The sequence below is a fragment of the Thrips palmi genome, unplaced genomic scaffold, assembly GCF_012932325.1.
Source record: "Thrips palmi isolate BJ-2018 unplaced genomic scaffold, TpBJ-2018v1 HiC_scaffold_11, whole genome shotgun sequence".
Taxonomy (NCBI): domain Eukaryota; kingdom Metazoa; phylum Arthropoda; class Insecta; order Thysanoptera; family Thripidae; genus Thrips; species Thrips palmi.
The window spans coordinates 8,935,568-8,949,990 of NW_023144622.1; the positions used below are offsets into that span (position 1 = coordinate 8,935,568).

The following is a 14,423-nucleotide window of genomic DNA, read 5'->3' on the forward strand; positions in this document are numbered from 1 at the left end:
GCGGGGAATACTGCCAGTCTCTGAGTGACTCAGCCCAGCCGGTGGCCAACGTGACGATAGAGCGCCACATTTTGTGTGTGTGTGTGTGTTGGTGTGTGTGTGTGTGCGTGTGTGTGTGTTCATGTGTGCGCGCATGTGAGTTTCGAGGAGGCGGGCGGTGGGGAAAATGACGGGTAGGAGGGGGGGGGGACATTTCCAGTCCCCACTCTCATCAGGTTGGCTGAACTGTGTCGGCGCACCCGCGATTTGAAACTTGCCATCTGTGCGCCTTGCCCCTCCTGCTCCTTTGAACCCAAGAGGGAAGAGGCTCGAGGGAGCTCCCGTGAGTCTCCCCCCCCCCCAAATTTGCAACATTGAAAGTCCTTATACGTCCATCATCTAACAGGCTGCCTTGAAAATAAAAAGTTCGCATGCAAAGGTTGGCTGTGGAGCTGCGGACGGAGCCGCGTGGTGACCCACTGTAAGATTGAGTGTATACAACGAATGTGGTGCAAGATTTCTGCTATATTTGTCACTCCTGTTGCCTACCTACAGGCGTTTTCGCCTGCAGAATGTGGAAATGTGTTCAAATTTTGTACAATGTATGTGGGCAGTTATTCCCCGCTCGCGGACGGGGCACAATCAGCACGCCCAGTCCGTGCGAGGTATTCCCCTCGTGCATGCTCAGCTGGCAAGCCGACACCAGCCGGCGGCGGCGACGCGACGTCTGCAGCGCTCGCGTCGAGGCGTCGTCGGCTCAGGCTCGGCTCCACATCCGCACACAGTGTGATCTTGGCTGCTCGGAGCGACAGACGTGTGCTTCGCCCATCGCCCCGCTCTCTCCTTCGCAGACTAGTGTCCACGTCTCGCAGTACTCGAGCCCCGGTAAGTTGATGAAATCAAGCAGCGCCACGCTCGCACAGTAAAAACTCTACGAAGAATCGCTTCGTAAGACGAAGAAAATGAAGGCATTGTAAAATCTACGAAGAAATGCTTCGTATTATGAAGGAAAATCCTTCGCAATACGAAGAATTTCTTCATAATACGAAGCGATTCTACAATGCCTTCATTTTCTTCGTAGTTATGAAGCAAAATCTTCGTAGGCTTTTAAGAGTGCGAGACGCTTCGCATTTGAAAGGTACCGTAAATTTCTGCAGAAGCGAAAAGGAGCTCTGCTATTGGTCGGGTTCGGCTCGGCTCTTCCCCCCACTCCCTTTTAGCTTGACGAGTCGAGTTTTGCCATGGAACAGCGATTTTGACAGTTAATTTCTCCAAATTGGCCATTAACTTTTTAACCACATTACAACATTAGAATCACCGTTCAAAGTTCTACTAGTCTGCAAAACACCAGCCATTTGGCGCGGGGCATCGACTTCCTCTTCTCTGGTCAAGATTGGATGGGGTCGTGTGTCTTTGATTTTTTTGACTTTACTAATGTCTTTTCATACTTTGAATCTTTTTTTCCAGAATCCTACCGAACATGGCGATGAAGAGCTTGCTTGATAAGCTCAACAAGATCCAGGACTTGTTCTCGACGCTTCGATATGAGCCAATTGAGTTGCCGAAAATAGTGGTGGTTGGCACCCAGGTACGTGAACCAAAACTTGAAAAACTGACTCGGGCTAGTCTTGTACGAATACATTGTAAACAGACGAAGTTTTTATACAAAATAGGATGCAAATTTGCTCCGTTGTGTCCAATTTCACGTCAAATCGCACAGGTGTGTGTGCGAAAAATCGTGAGATGATAAAATGTATTTTTAAAATAGTACACACTAAATTTATATGAAGTTTTTAGTGCATAAGCTTTGGACAAAACTGTGCATGCGTTTTAAGACGTAGGGATAGGTGCGTGACTACACTCAAAATATGGGGTGCCCAGCAACTGGGCGCCTTTGTCGCCCGCCCCACTTTTTAGGGTGCCAAATGTCGCCCAGTTCCTGGGCACCTTTGACACTCAGTCTCGGGGTGGACAAACCATTAAGAAACCTGCCTTCACCCATGGCTCAGCAGGCGACTGAGGTGCCGAAGGTGCCCAGAATCTAGGCACCTTAGTCGCCCAGGATCTAGACACCTAAGCATGCTCTACCGTGGGAGAGGGCCGGTTACTGTATGATTTGTCCACCCCGAGACTGGGCGACAAAGGTGCCCAAAAACTGGGCGACATTTGGCACCCTAAAAAGTGGGGCGGGCGACAAAGGCGCCCAATTGCTGGGCACCCCGTATTTAGAGTGTAAGCACGAAAGTGTGCGTTGTTGTGCACGAATCTGCGCGTTTCACGCGCATGCTCAATTTCTGTGCAAGCAATGCACAAAAAAGTACGTAGTAGTTCAGTGTGTATGACTGAACCACGTGTAAAATTTCGTTAGTTGAAAACTGAATGCGTGCGACTTGACCTCCATTTAATTTTTATTATTGTTATTTTAATTGTTATTTCCTTATTTTTGATTCAGAGTGCCGGCAAGAGCTCCGTCCTGGAGTCCTTGGTGAAGAGGTCCTTCCTGCCGCGCGGCACGGGCATCGTCACCCGCTGTCCGCTGGTCCTTCAACTCAACCACTGCCCCTTGGGTGACGCACGGCGAAAGGGTAAGACCATTAGGCGAGAAATTTTTCGGGTGAGGGAGCGCACTTTTTCGAGATTATGAAAAATAGGCTTGCGCTTGCAAACCCCTTTGCACGGATCAAAAGAGCATGAAATTTAGGGTGCACTAGGAAAAGAAGCCTACACTGGGAGAAATAATGAAGATTGTGGCTGTTAAACCTAATGCCACTCTCCACTGTTTACCGAAAGAAGGTGTTTACCGTACCCTGGGATACAGCAGACACTGTGCCTGAAGGAACGGCGTTCACTGTATCCCGGGAACCTACATGCACTGTACCTTGGAAACTGTTCAGACACGGCATTCAGTATAACTGTAAAATAAAGGTGAAATTTCAAAATCACGATAGGAGCGATTCGATGACGGAAATGAATTCATCTCAACGAGACGAACAAAAAAATGATAAGCATGTTATGGCCTCAGACTCGAAATTCAACAGATATCGGCATCAAAAGCTTAAAAAAGTAGGATTTTGGACCATAATTTGATAAATCCGATGTTTTGGAGTCCAAAATCCTTCTTTTTTAGACTTCTGACCACGATTTCCGCTGAATTGCGAGTCTGAGACCATGATATGCTTATCATTATTTGTTCGCCTTGCTAAGATAAATTCATTTCCGTCATCAAATCGTTCCTATCGTGATTTTGGAATTTCACCTTTATTTTACAGGTATACTGAATGCAGTGTCTGAACAGTTTCCAAGGTACAGCGGATGCGGGTTCCCAGGGTACAGTTAACGCCGTTCCTTCAAGCACAGTGTACGGTAAACACCTTCTTTCGATGAACAGTGGAGAGTGGCATTAGGTTTGACAGCCACAATCTTCATTATTTCTCCCAGTGTAGCGTGATCGGTCCCCTAAATATAAACCACACACGGCAATGGTGCATGCATGAATGGTGTGAATTTTAGGCACATCTGTCGATGCTCGTTCGTGCTCACCAGGTGACTCAACTTGTCCTACGCCTATCGCCATTTGCTATTTCATTGGACAATTTGTGTCACCTGGTGGGCACAAAATTGTAGCATCCACGGATGTGCTGAAAATTGCATCATTCATGGGACTTAAAGAGTCCCATAGCTTTTAATGCGTCAGGCTGTGCCAACTTCACGGAGCTGAGTCACCTGCCATTTAGTGTATTGGCCATTGCCATCCGCTGTCATGAGCCAAAATGTCTCATGGTGCAAGTGAAATGAGAAAGGGTATGCCCCAACCATGCAGCAACCTATGGTTCTCTGTGGTTTAATGCCACGGGTAAACTTTCTTACGGATATACCACGTATGCGCAATACACACCATTTCGTGCAAACATGATAACAGATGGATTTTGCTTGTGATACGGATGATTTCACTCGTAACACAAAGCATTCTTCGGCCGCACACGGATGATTTTGTAGGTTACGGACGTCCGTACACGAAAACCTTTCTGTTGCGGGAAAAACCATCTTCATTACAAGCTAAATCCACCAGTAATTGTGATTTGCACAAAACTTCAGACGCATATACTTGGTTGAGTACACACGTACAGATTCATACGTTATATGGGTGTGTGTGTGTGTACCAAACGGTACCAAAGCTACTTATGCATCTGTATTACTTCGCAAGGTTTTCTGAGTCAAAAATCTGGTGAATCCTGTGAAATCTGTGTGTTTTAGGTATCGAGCACGAGGAATGGGGTACGTTCCTGCACTCTGGAGATCGCATTTTCAATCTGGACGAAGTACGTGACGAAATCGATGCTGAAACGACTCGCAATGCGGGCTCCAACAAAGGCATCGTTCCGACTCCCATCACCCTGAAGGTGTACTCGCCCCACGTGGTCAACCTGACGCTCGTGGACCTACCCGGCATAACTAAGGTAAATTCATGGAGCATGCCTGCACGTACAGCACCAGGAAAGGAGCATGCTTTCTAACTTGGCAATGCCAAGTAATGCCTGGTGCCGCCTGCACCACGTGGCCTGCTCTCTCAAACTCGTACACTGCGACAAGACTGCTGAGAAGGTTCTTTATTCTTTTGCCATAATTCTGTACCTTACCCAAAACCCAGAGCTTCCGAAACCTTAAAACCAATGTCCTTTTGAAAGTGGGAGATTAAAAATTGCTGTTGTTGGCTGAGCGATAGCGAAGCCTGTTACTCCAGTGCGGTTGAAAAGTTTTTTCTGTCTGTCTGTCTGTCTGTCTGTCTGTCTGTGTACACTACTCCTCCTGAACGGCTCGGCTGATCTGGCTGAGATTTTGCAGGCTTATTGGGTATGTTCTTGGCTCGGCACACGCGAAATTTCACTATCCTAGCTCACGTGGTTCAGTTTTTATAGCCGAAAAACTCCTAAAAAACGGCGAAAAATCGAGTTTTCTGCAGGCAGATCTGTCCTGTTTTGATGGAAGGGGGGTCTGGGGGGCTCCGCCCCCCAGCTTCGACAAGTTTAAAAGTTACAAGGGTCAAGATCGTGTTCTTTGTAGATGAAGCAACTCTACAGAAGTAACCGACGGTGGACAAGCATTGCCTGCCGAAGGCAGGCTAGCGCCGCAGGCCAAGGTAGGTGCGCCAGGCGCGGATTGGGGGAACAGGCAGCGAGACATCGCGAAGCCTGTTACGACAAGACGCGGTCTGGCGTAAACCTACCTTGTTTTTTAAATGCTATCTCTCAACGGAAGGATAGAGTTGCCCAGAACAAATGACCAAATTTCTATTTCTGATAAGACGCCTATCGTTTTTTTTTGTTTTGCATTAATAATGTTGTTTTCTTGTAGGTGGCCATTGGAGATCAGCCTGAGGATATCGAAGAACAGATACAAAAGCTGATTTTCCAGTACATCGAGAATCCTTTGACTATCATCTTGGCTGTGGTGACTGCTAATACAGACATGGCGACCAACGAGAGTCTGAAGCTGGCCAAAACTGTCGACCCGGAGGGGGAACGTACGCTTGCAGTCTTAACCAAAGTCGACCTCATGGACGAAGGTAAACCTTGGGCAAACACAATTTCATTATTTTCCATCATTCACATTCCGTGACATGGACACCCTCACTCAAAAAAGTAGTGCACCATCACTCGCGGAACGTGACATCAACTTGAAACGAGCGCGACGGGAACTGAGCCTCCTAAACCGTGTACGGAGTACTATTATCGGTATTATTCATCCTTTGATCCTTCGGGTCCTTTGACTTGAGTTCTGTTCCGCGCGCGCGGTTTTCTGACCACTCGGATGGTTTTGATTCAATCAGATTCGTTCCTAAATGAAACCTACAGACTTAAATGACGCACGGTATGATGAAAAAGACACAAAATAGCAAGTATTATAGTGTTATTGGTACTATCAGTATTATCGGTATTATTGATGTTGCGTACGGAGTATTATTGAAATCATCCCCCCCTTGATGACAACGTTCCTTTGAGTCACGCTCATTTTAATGTGGACAAGATAATATATGGCTCATTCACAACGAGAGTGACACCCCGCTTAATGGAGCGTAACATTTTGTCACGCACGCTTCAATGTGATGCACGCGATGTCACGTTCCTGGAATGAGAGTGTACATGAGAGATCAATTTGACTCAATTTTTCGCATTACGGAGTAATATATCTTGTCACGAGGGAAAGGACCTTGCTCCGTAAGACGAAGCATTTCTTTGTAGATATACAATGCCTTTTCGGACGTTTTCCAGTGCTTCGATTTTATTCATATTCTGGTCATGTTACCGGGGATCCTGGTGAAACTTGCGAGTAGGCTTTAAAAAAAGGTCAGTGAGACGAAACGTTGCTCAATTGTTAGGTCCATTATGGTAGGGTTCCAGAACAAAATTCAATCCAAAATGTTGAACGGGTTCTTAGATAAAGACCACTTCAGTGTTTGTTAGAGGGTTAGGAAAAAATCTTCCTGCGTCTTTCATTCGGATGGAAAGTCTTTATATTTTTTGGGGTTATCCTTGGATTTTAGTGGGGAAATTTTCAAACTCATCTCGGATTCAAGCTCCTGTTACAAGTAAGAAATTTTTAAAGTTAAATAATTTTAAAAAGTAATTTTTTTTGGCATTTTTTTCCAAACTTTTTTGTGTTTGAGGATAAAAGTAGGGCTCACATTGAGAAATCTTCTCTTAAATTCGTCTAAAAGTCATCAAAGAATAAATTCCATGCTAGACAACTCGTGTTTGTGTCAACCAGGCACGTATGTAGTCTTTCTACAACAAACTGTTTTGTCGTGTCGACCGTGCAGTGAAGTTGAGCGCATAATCCAACAACATCTGATCTTAGTGTTATTTCTTTTCAAATGATAAAGAAACTACCCGCTTAGCTTAAAGGTCTTTAACCTGTTGAGTAGTCGGAAACTCTTCTATGCACATTTTTATCTAAGAGCTTTAAAAATACTGTTTTGGACAATTTTGGCAATTTTTTCACCTGGTCCGCCCCCTTATGTATTAATTCACCAGGTGAAACACCAGCCAAACTTATGCTACTGAGTCTTTCGCCGCTAAACATAAGGTGTTAAAATGTAAGATTAAGCCCGGGAGCCGAACGGTCCCACGCCATTACTGACCTTGACCTTGTTGCTGTCTGTTTCAAGGGACCGATGCAAGAGATATGTTGAAAGGACTGGTTATACCGGTCAAACTTGGCATTGTTGGAGTTATCAACAGATCACAGAAGGACATCAATGATAATAAGGTAAAAATTGTATTAATTAATAGCGTTTTCACCGATGAAAAATGTGACTTGACTTTGAATGGTGCTCTTGATTGTTAAAGACGATGGAAGATGCTCTTCAATACGAAGCAGACTACTTTCAAAAGAAATACAAGGAAATGGCATCAAGAACTGGCTCTCCTTACCTTGCCAAAAAGTTGAGCATGTTGCTTTCAGACCATATCAACAAGAACCTTCCTGACGTTGAGGTAAGAGATCACACAGTAAAGTCCTTACGGATAGCGTGTTTGTAGGTTACGGATAGTTTTGTGCAGCCGTATTACGGATCGAATTTTGTTTGTAATACGGATATTTTTGTCCGTAATACAAAGGTTTTGATGTCCGTAATTTACAGATTATTTCGTTGCAACGTACGGATTCCCAAATCGTTGTATTACGGACAAAAACATCCATATTACAAATAAAATTCGATCCGTAATATGGCTGCACAAAACTATCCGTAACTTACAAACACGGTATCCGTAAGGACTTTAGCGTGCACCGATAATAATTAGTTTAATTCATAGTAAAAGGGTACTGCATGTTAAGCACGAAATTTTCATAGCACTCGCGGAGTGACGATATTGAGTGCAAGGCGTAAAAATGCATTTTTAAAGGGGTCGCCCTTGCCGATTTACTTGTAGAATAGGTGGAGGATTTTACATCAACCTAAGTTTGGCAAAAGTTGTACAAGGCTTCGCGCGCGGTTAGCTTGAAACAATAGACACTTCTAGCGAGGCCTGAAGTGAAGAACAAGAAGAAGAACATAGACCGGAAACAGTTCAATGAATCGGCCTTTTTCGGGGGTTTTGGCAGGTTTAAATCAAATTGTATTATAAAATTAAGCTTCCTTGAATTTTTGGATTGAGAATAAACATTCGTCATCAAGAAATATGCATAATTTGGCAACTGTTTCCGGCTTATGTTCTTCTTGTTCTTCACTCCAGGCCCTGCTAGAAGTGTCTATTGCTGACCCACAATTGGTCTAAAAATCGATTATAGGCCAAAACAGCCTATTTTTAAAACAGCCTTCGCTGTTCCTTGCTGAACTTTTGACGCTTTTGACAGACACGGTGTCAGATGTGGGCGCAGTAGTTCATACAAGTTGTCCAAGCTTTATTTGAATTAATGTTTTTCGTTCTTGATTTCAGAATAAGATCCGCATAGAAATGGAAGAGTGCTCAAAGATTCTACTTGAATGTGGAGAATCTATAACGGACAAGAGGGCTACTCTGATGAATGTTGTGAACAAGTTTAGTCAAGCTTTCTGTTCGCTGTGTGACAAAGGATCGCAGAACCTTAAATCCATGAAACTGTAAGTATATCCAGACGCTTTGTCGCAATGACGTATTTTAAGGACAGAGAAGTTTTTCGTTCTTTGACATTCATGGGTGTCAAACCGATTCACGATAAGCTGGATTTAGACTATTTTTGCCACTTTTCAATTGAAATGATTGAATCATTACATTCGTTGGTTTAACATAGGATACCACAGTATCCTCCATACACTGCAAATTGGATGGAAAGCCGAAATAGTCTCGCCAAGTTTTGGTCAGACCTGGAAGTGTCGTCAAAATTTGGTCAGGCAAAAAAGTCTCGCCACAAAATGTCAGGCACAAAAGTCTCACCAAGAAAAGGCGAGACTTTTGTGTCTGACCAAGGGCTTAAGGCAACCGTCCGGCGCATTACGGCCTTAAAGTGGCGGTCCGACATAAAAGTCTCGCCATTTTGTGGTGAGACTTTTTGTGACTGACCGTTTTGTGCCGATACTTTTATGTCTGACCAAATTTTGGCGATGCTTTTAGATCTGACCCAAACTTGGCGAGACTTTTATGTCTCGCCTCGGGAGTGGCGAGAAGTCTGACCTCGGGAGTGGCGAGAAGTCTGACCTTTGAATTTGCAGTGTAGGACCTGCAATGTTAAAAGAATTTTCCGTAGTTTGTTCGAGTTTGTTGCCACAGTGGAACTATCTCAGATTTAGGCGGTTAAAACGAGGAAATGCAGGAGTCACTTGATATTTTATTTGCAGAACTGGTGGAGCAAAACTGTGTGACATTCTTCACAGCAGATTGGAGAAAGTCTTCGCTAGGTGTGAGCCTTGCAAATCCTACACCACCGATCAAGTTGTAATAGCACTCAGACAGTCAAACGGTCTCAAGCCCCCATTCTTCGTGTCCGAGGTAGCCTTTGAGACGTTGGTGAAACCACTGATAAAGAATATGGAGAAACCTGCCCTGGCGTGCGTGGATGCCGTGAAGAGGGAACTTGGCAGCATGTGCCAACTTAGCATCTCAGAGCAGCTGAAACTTCGATTTCCGGAGCTGAAGCAAGCCCTGATAAAAATCGTATTGGGAATTGTGGAGAAACGGGCCCAGAAAGCAATCCAAATGGTAAGAAAATTTATGCATATTTTTACTGCTGTTTCTCCGAGAACATGCGCTCAACTCAATGTTTGCGGGCCCTCAAACATTGAGTTGAGCGCATGGGGACCCTACGTTCATTATCGTGAGTTTGCATATCAATATTCAATCCACTATGTTGAACGGTTTCTTAGAAAAGTACCACTTTAGTGTTTTTTAAAACTTAAGGAAAATACGAGGGGGAAAATCTTCCTCCGTCTTTCATTGGGACGGAAAATCTAGAAATTTTTTGAGTGTTACCTTTAAGAGGTATACAAGAGATTTAAGGGAGGAAATTTTCAAATTAAACTCTTATTCAAAGTTCAAAATTTTTAAATTTTGATAATTTTAACATGTAAACTTTCTGTGTGTGTTTTTCTTATAAATCTTTTTTCTGTCTGTAGACAAAAGTGGGGCTCATATTGAGAAATCCTCTCTTAGATTTGTCTACAAGTCATCAAAGAATAAATTCCATGCTATTCAACTCATGTATGTGTCAACCAGGAACGTGTAGTCTTTCTGCGGCAAAATGTTTTGTCGACTGAGTAAAGTTGAGCGCATAAGCCAACAACATCTGATCTTAATGTTATTTCTTTTCACATGATAAAGAAACTACACGCTTAGCTCAAAGGTGTTCAACCTGTTAAGTGGTCTGAGACCCTTCTATGCACATTTTTGTATAAAAATTTGGAAATACTGTTTTGGGCTATTTTGGCCATTTTTTCTCCAGGGTCCCCCTTCCCCCTTAAGCGTAACCTCTACAAGTAGTGCATTATTTATTTTCTTTTTCTCAGATAAAAGACTTGGTCTCTATTGAGGCTGGGCATATTACATACTATCGAATCGATGTTCTGAAGGAAGAATTCCAAAAAGTAATGACAGATGAAGGCAGAGATGATGTAGTACCCTTTCCAAGGGGTAAATTGGAGAATGAGCTTCGGTCCCGCTTAAGAGTGGCAGGCGACGAAGAAAAATCCGATATTACAGCTCAATTAAACTTGTTAACAATGTCAGACAAGGACAAAAAACATGTCATCATTTTGGGTAAGCTATGTTCCCACAGCTATTCCAACTAAATTGATCGGCACGGCACGCATCAAAGTTCTTAAATCTGGAGCATTGTCTTGATGGTTTTGGAAACTGAAGAAACTTAGTCATTCGTCTTTCCTTCAGGACCTCACATTGCTAAATTAATTGATGTACTGCGGTTCACGTTGTTTTTAAGCAATCTACAGAAATAATACTGTACGATTCCCTTGGATCGGTAGCTTTTCTGGTCTTAACCTCAGAAAGGTTAAGAGGCTCCGCAGCCGTTTCCTTACAAATATTTAATTTAACGTTTGTTTTTTTTTTAGAAATGTTTGATCTGATTTGCTCTTTAGAACTCTACAACATAAGATCAAAATCGATGTTTACGAGCTCGGAGGTTACCTACCCCAGCGGTTCTCAACCTTGGGGTCGCGAAAAAATTTCGAGGGGTCGCGAAAAAATTTCGAGGGGTCGCGGCGAGGTAACTGGGGTCGCTTGGCGTTGCGGCGGTTTCCCAGCTGACCCACACGCCGAAGCACTGGCGGGAACAACTTTTAAGTTGATCAAAACGGTCACAAATGTCTTTTTGGGCCGACTTTAAGCAGCCACTGCGTCTGATCCGAGGCGGTATTTCGTCCTCCCGCAACGGGAAATTGGTCTTTGGACCTCCCTTTAGCATGCGTTTGTTACGGAGTGCGATTATCTGACTTAGTTTGGGAGCAGTATTGCCGCAAAGTTGATCAAAACGGTCACAAATGTCTGAAAAATCGTGTATTGATCAACTTTGCGGCAATACTGCTCCCAAACTAAGGCAGATAATCGCACTCCGTAACAAACGCATGCTAAAGGAAGGTCCAAAGGCCAATTTTCCGTTGCGGGAGGACGAAATACCGCTTCGGATCAGACGCAGTGGCTGCTTAAAGTCGGCCCAAAACACGATTTTTCAAAGATATTTGTGACCGTTTTGATCAATTTTGCGGCAATACTGCTCCCAAACTAAGGTGGATTTTCGCACTTGATACAAAGTGCGAAAATCCACCTTAGTTTGGGAGCAGTATTGCCGCAAAATTGATCAAAACGGTCACAAATATCTTTGAAAAATCGTGTTTTGGGCCGACTTTAAGCAGCCACTGCGTCTGATCCGAAGCGGGCATGCTAAGGGGTCGCGTGGGGTTGCGAAATTTTTCCTGAGGTCGCGAAAATTTTTGGCTGCAAATATGGGTCGCGAACCGAAAAAGGCTGAGAACCGCTTACCTACCCCCATAATTTAATCACTTGACAAATTTAAAAGTCTTCCTTCATTTGTATTCCTAATGGTTGGATTTTGATGCATAAACTAGTCGCCACATTATGGACTTCTATATGGAGACAGAGATCAACGTCAACTCTCTACTTTTTTTTAGGTATGATGCTCGACCACTACTACAAAATAGTGGCAGAAACCATGCAGGACTCAACAGCCAAGGCGGTCGTGACGTTCCTCGTGAATGAAGTCCGAGAATCGCTCAATGCTGAGCTGTGTGTGGCTCTCATGCAAGGAGAATTGGATGATCTGTTTCATGAGCAGGAGGACATTACCGACAAGCGTCAAGCCACTTACGCCAAACTACATGTAAGTTTCGTGTACAGCCATCATTTGGAACAACCGCGCACTTTCACCATTTTCATCGGCACACTCTTAACTCCTTACGCACAGCATGTATCTGTAATACAGACAGTTTTGTGCATACACAATTGATCCAGGAAGCGGAAGAAGGGAACAATTCGGCTTATCTCCAAATTGAGTTTTTATCTTATTATTGTGCCTCAGGATGGTTTGCATCATCACACCAAATTGTTTGACCCAATTCCTGACGGTTTAGGAGAAAATCCACATAAAAAATAGATATAACTCAACTTGACCCCTTTCACGGTCTAAATTTTATTGGAAAATGGAGGTAACTCAACCGAAGTCCACAAAACTCCATTGCACAGAATGGCAAAAGGAGATAACTCAACTTGTGTCTTTAAGAATCTAGTGTAAAAAGAATCAACTCAACTTGACTCCTCATCACTAGGTGGAAAAAAGAGGTAACTCCAAAAATGTGGCCACAGAAATACAGACTCTATGCGGACCTCAGCTCCACTTGAATTGTCTCCAAATTCCGCCTTGTTTGGGCACTGGAAACTGGAAACGTAAGGGTCGGACACATGGCCAAATCATCTCTACAAACTGAAGTGTGTACTCAGTATGCATCTACAGATGCATACTTGCAAGCTGAGTACACATCTACAGATGCATACTCAGCTGAGTACACGTCTACAGATGCATACTCAGCTGAGTACACATCTGCAGATGCATACTTGGAGAGGTGAGGTATGCATCTGTAGATGTGTACTCAGCTGAGTATGCATCGATGATCAGTAGGTGTGTACATGCAAGTATGCATCTGTTGTGCATACTGATTACACACTTCAGTATGTAGAGAGGGCGTGACAAGTCACGCCAAACATTGGCGTGACACGAAATTCACGCCGATAAACGGCGTGACATGTGAGTCACGCCGTTATTTGGCGTGAATGATAACGCGTTTTAAGAGACAAGTCATGCCAAAAAGCGGCATGACAAGAAATTAACGCCAAAACTTGGCGTGAATTTTATAGTCACGCCGATTTTAGGCGTGACTTTTGTGCCATGCCGTTTTTTGGCGTGACACATTATTCACGCCTCTGCAGCGGCACGAAGTCACGCCGATAGATTTTCAGTGGGAGAACTAAGTAAACATGGTTCCGCAGTCCATTCCACCAAAAATGTAAATCACAGAAACCGTCTACAGGGGGTTGCTACACTTTTGAAAAGTTTCAGAGTTATGTCTTAGGCTTTCTTGACAAAAATGCAATTACATCATTCATCTGATGCAAATAGTTTTTGGTGTCTCCTGAAAAATGATGAAAATTGGATCCCCTTCTTCCGCTTCATGGATCAATAATTACGGATGAGTTTCCCGTAATACAAATGTTTTCATGTCCGCAACATACAAACAAAATCATTTGGAAGGTACGGACAAAGAAATTTTTGTATTATGGGTGAAATCATACATATTCCAAGCTAAATCCATCTGTAATCCTGTTTGCACAAAATATCGGAAAGAAGTTTACCGTGCAGACTTTTCTTGTGAATGCTAGCCTCTCTACTTTGCTAAACCAAGTGTGGGCCACCTTTTGGGCCATTATCTGTAATCATAGAGTTCCCTCGCGTGCACCAAGCTGGTCTACGCTGTAAGACCTAAACAAAATGGTCCACACTTGGTTCAAAACTAGCAATAGACTAGATTGAAACAAGTTCATTTTGAGTGGACTTCTGCAATGAGGTTGTGTTCTTACGTAATTGATACCTTTGTGTTTATTCCTCTCAGGTTCTCGAGCAGTCTCTTCAAGTCATTTCAGGGATCACCAGCCATTGTTAAGCCCTATACTGGGCACCGATCATTGACTCTTGACATTTCGTGACACAATTTTCTGAGAAAATAAAACATATGATACGAACAAATTCGCCAAATTTCTGTTATTATTCCCTTTGCCCTAAACTAGGTCTGTGACTGGACACAAATGGCAAGGGGCGTTCCCTAGCTAAGTTATGCAGGGGCACTTTTTGGACAAACGGAACAATAAGGGGTGCAACCATAAGGCAAACAAAACCTTCAAAATCTCACACAAGGCAAATTTTCTCCCAAAGGTTTCGATATTTTTTTG

The 14,423-nt window shown here is 43.6% G+C and overlaps 1 protein-coding gene across 1 annotated transcript; it reads left to right on the forward strand.

Annotated features, from left to right (window-relative positions):
* Positions 1-687: 687 nt before the first annotated feature.
* Positions 688-14,220, forward strand: LOC117639544 (dynamin-1-like protein). The gene is made up of 12 exons (XM_034375326.1): positions 688-864; positions 1,447-1,567; positions 2,432-2,564; positions 4,234-4,436; positions 5,332-5,542; positions 7,145-7,245; positions 7,326-7,472; positions 8,415-8,578; positions 9,293-9,653; positions 10,457-10,706; positions 12,095-12,303; positions 14,087-14,220. Exons 2-12 carry the CDS (start codon positions 1,460-1,462, stop codon positions 14,135-14,137), a joined length of 1,938 nt encoding a protein of 645 aa, XP_034231217.1. The 5' UTR covers positions 688-864; positions 1,447-1,459; the 3' UTR covers positions 14,138-14,220.
* Positions 14,221-14,423: the final 203 nt, after the last annotated feature.

What these genes read in the sequence shown, in the direction of transcription:
- LOC117639544 (XM_034375326.1), top strand. Translation starts at nt 1,460, where the DNA reads ATGGCGATGAAGAGCTTGCTTGATAAGCTCAACAAGATCCAGGACTTG. An exon ending in ACCTACCCGGCATAACTAAG is followed by an intron (nt 4,437 to 5,331) that starts GTAAATTCATGG and finishes GTTTTCTTGTAG; the next exon opens with GTGGCCATTGGAGATCAGCC. An exon ending in CCCAGAAAGCAATCCAAATG is followed by an intron (nt 9,654 to 10,456) that starts GTAAGAAAATTT and finishes TCTTTTTCTCAG; the next exon opens with ATAAAAGACTTGGTCTCTAT.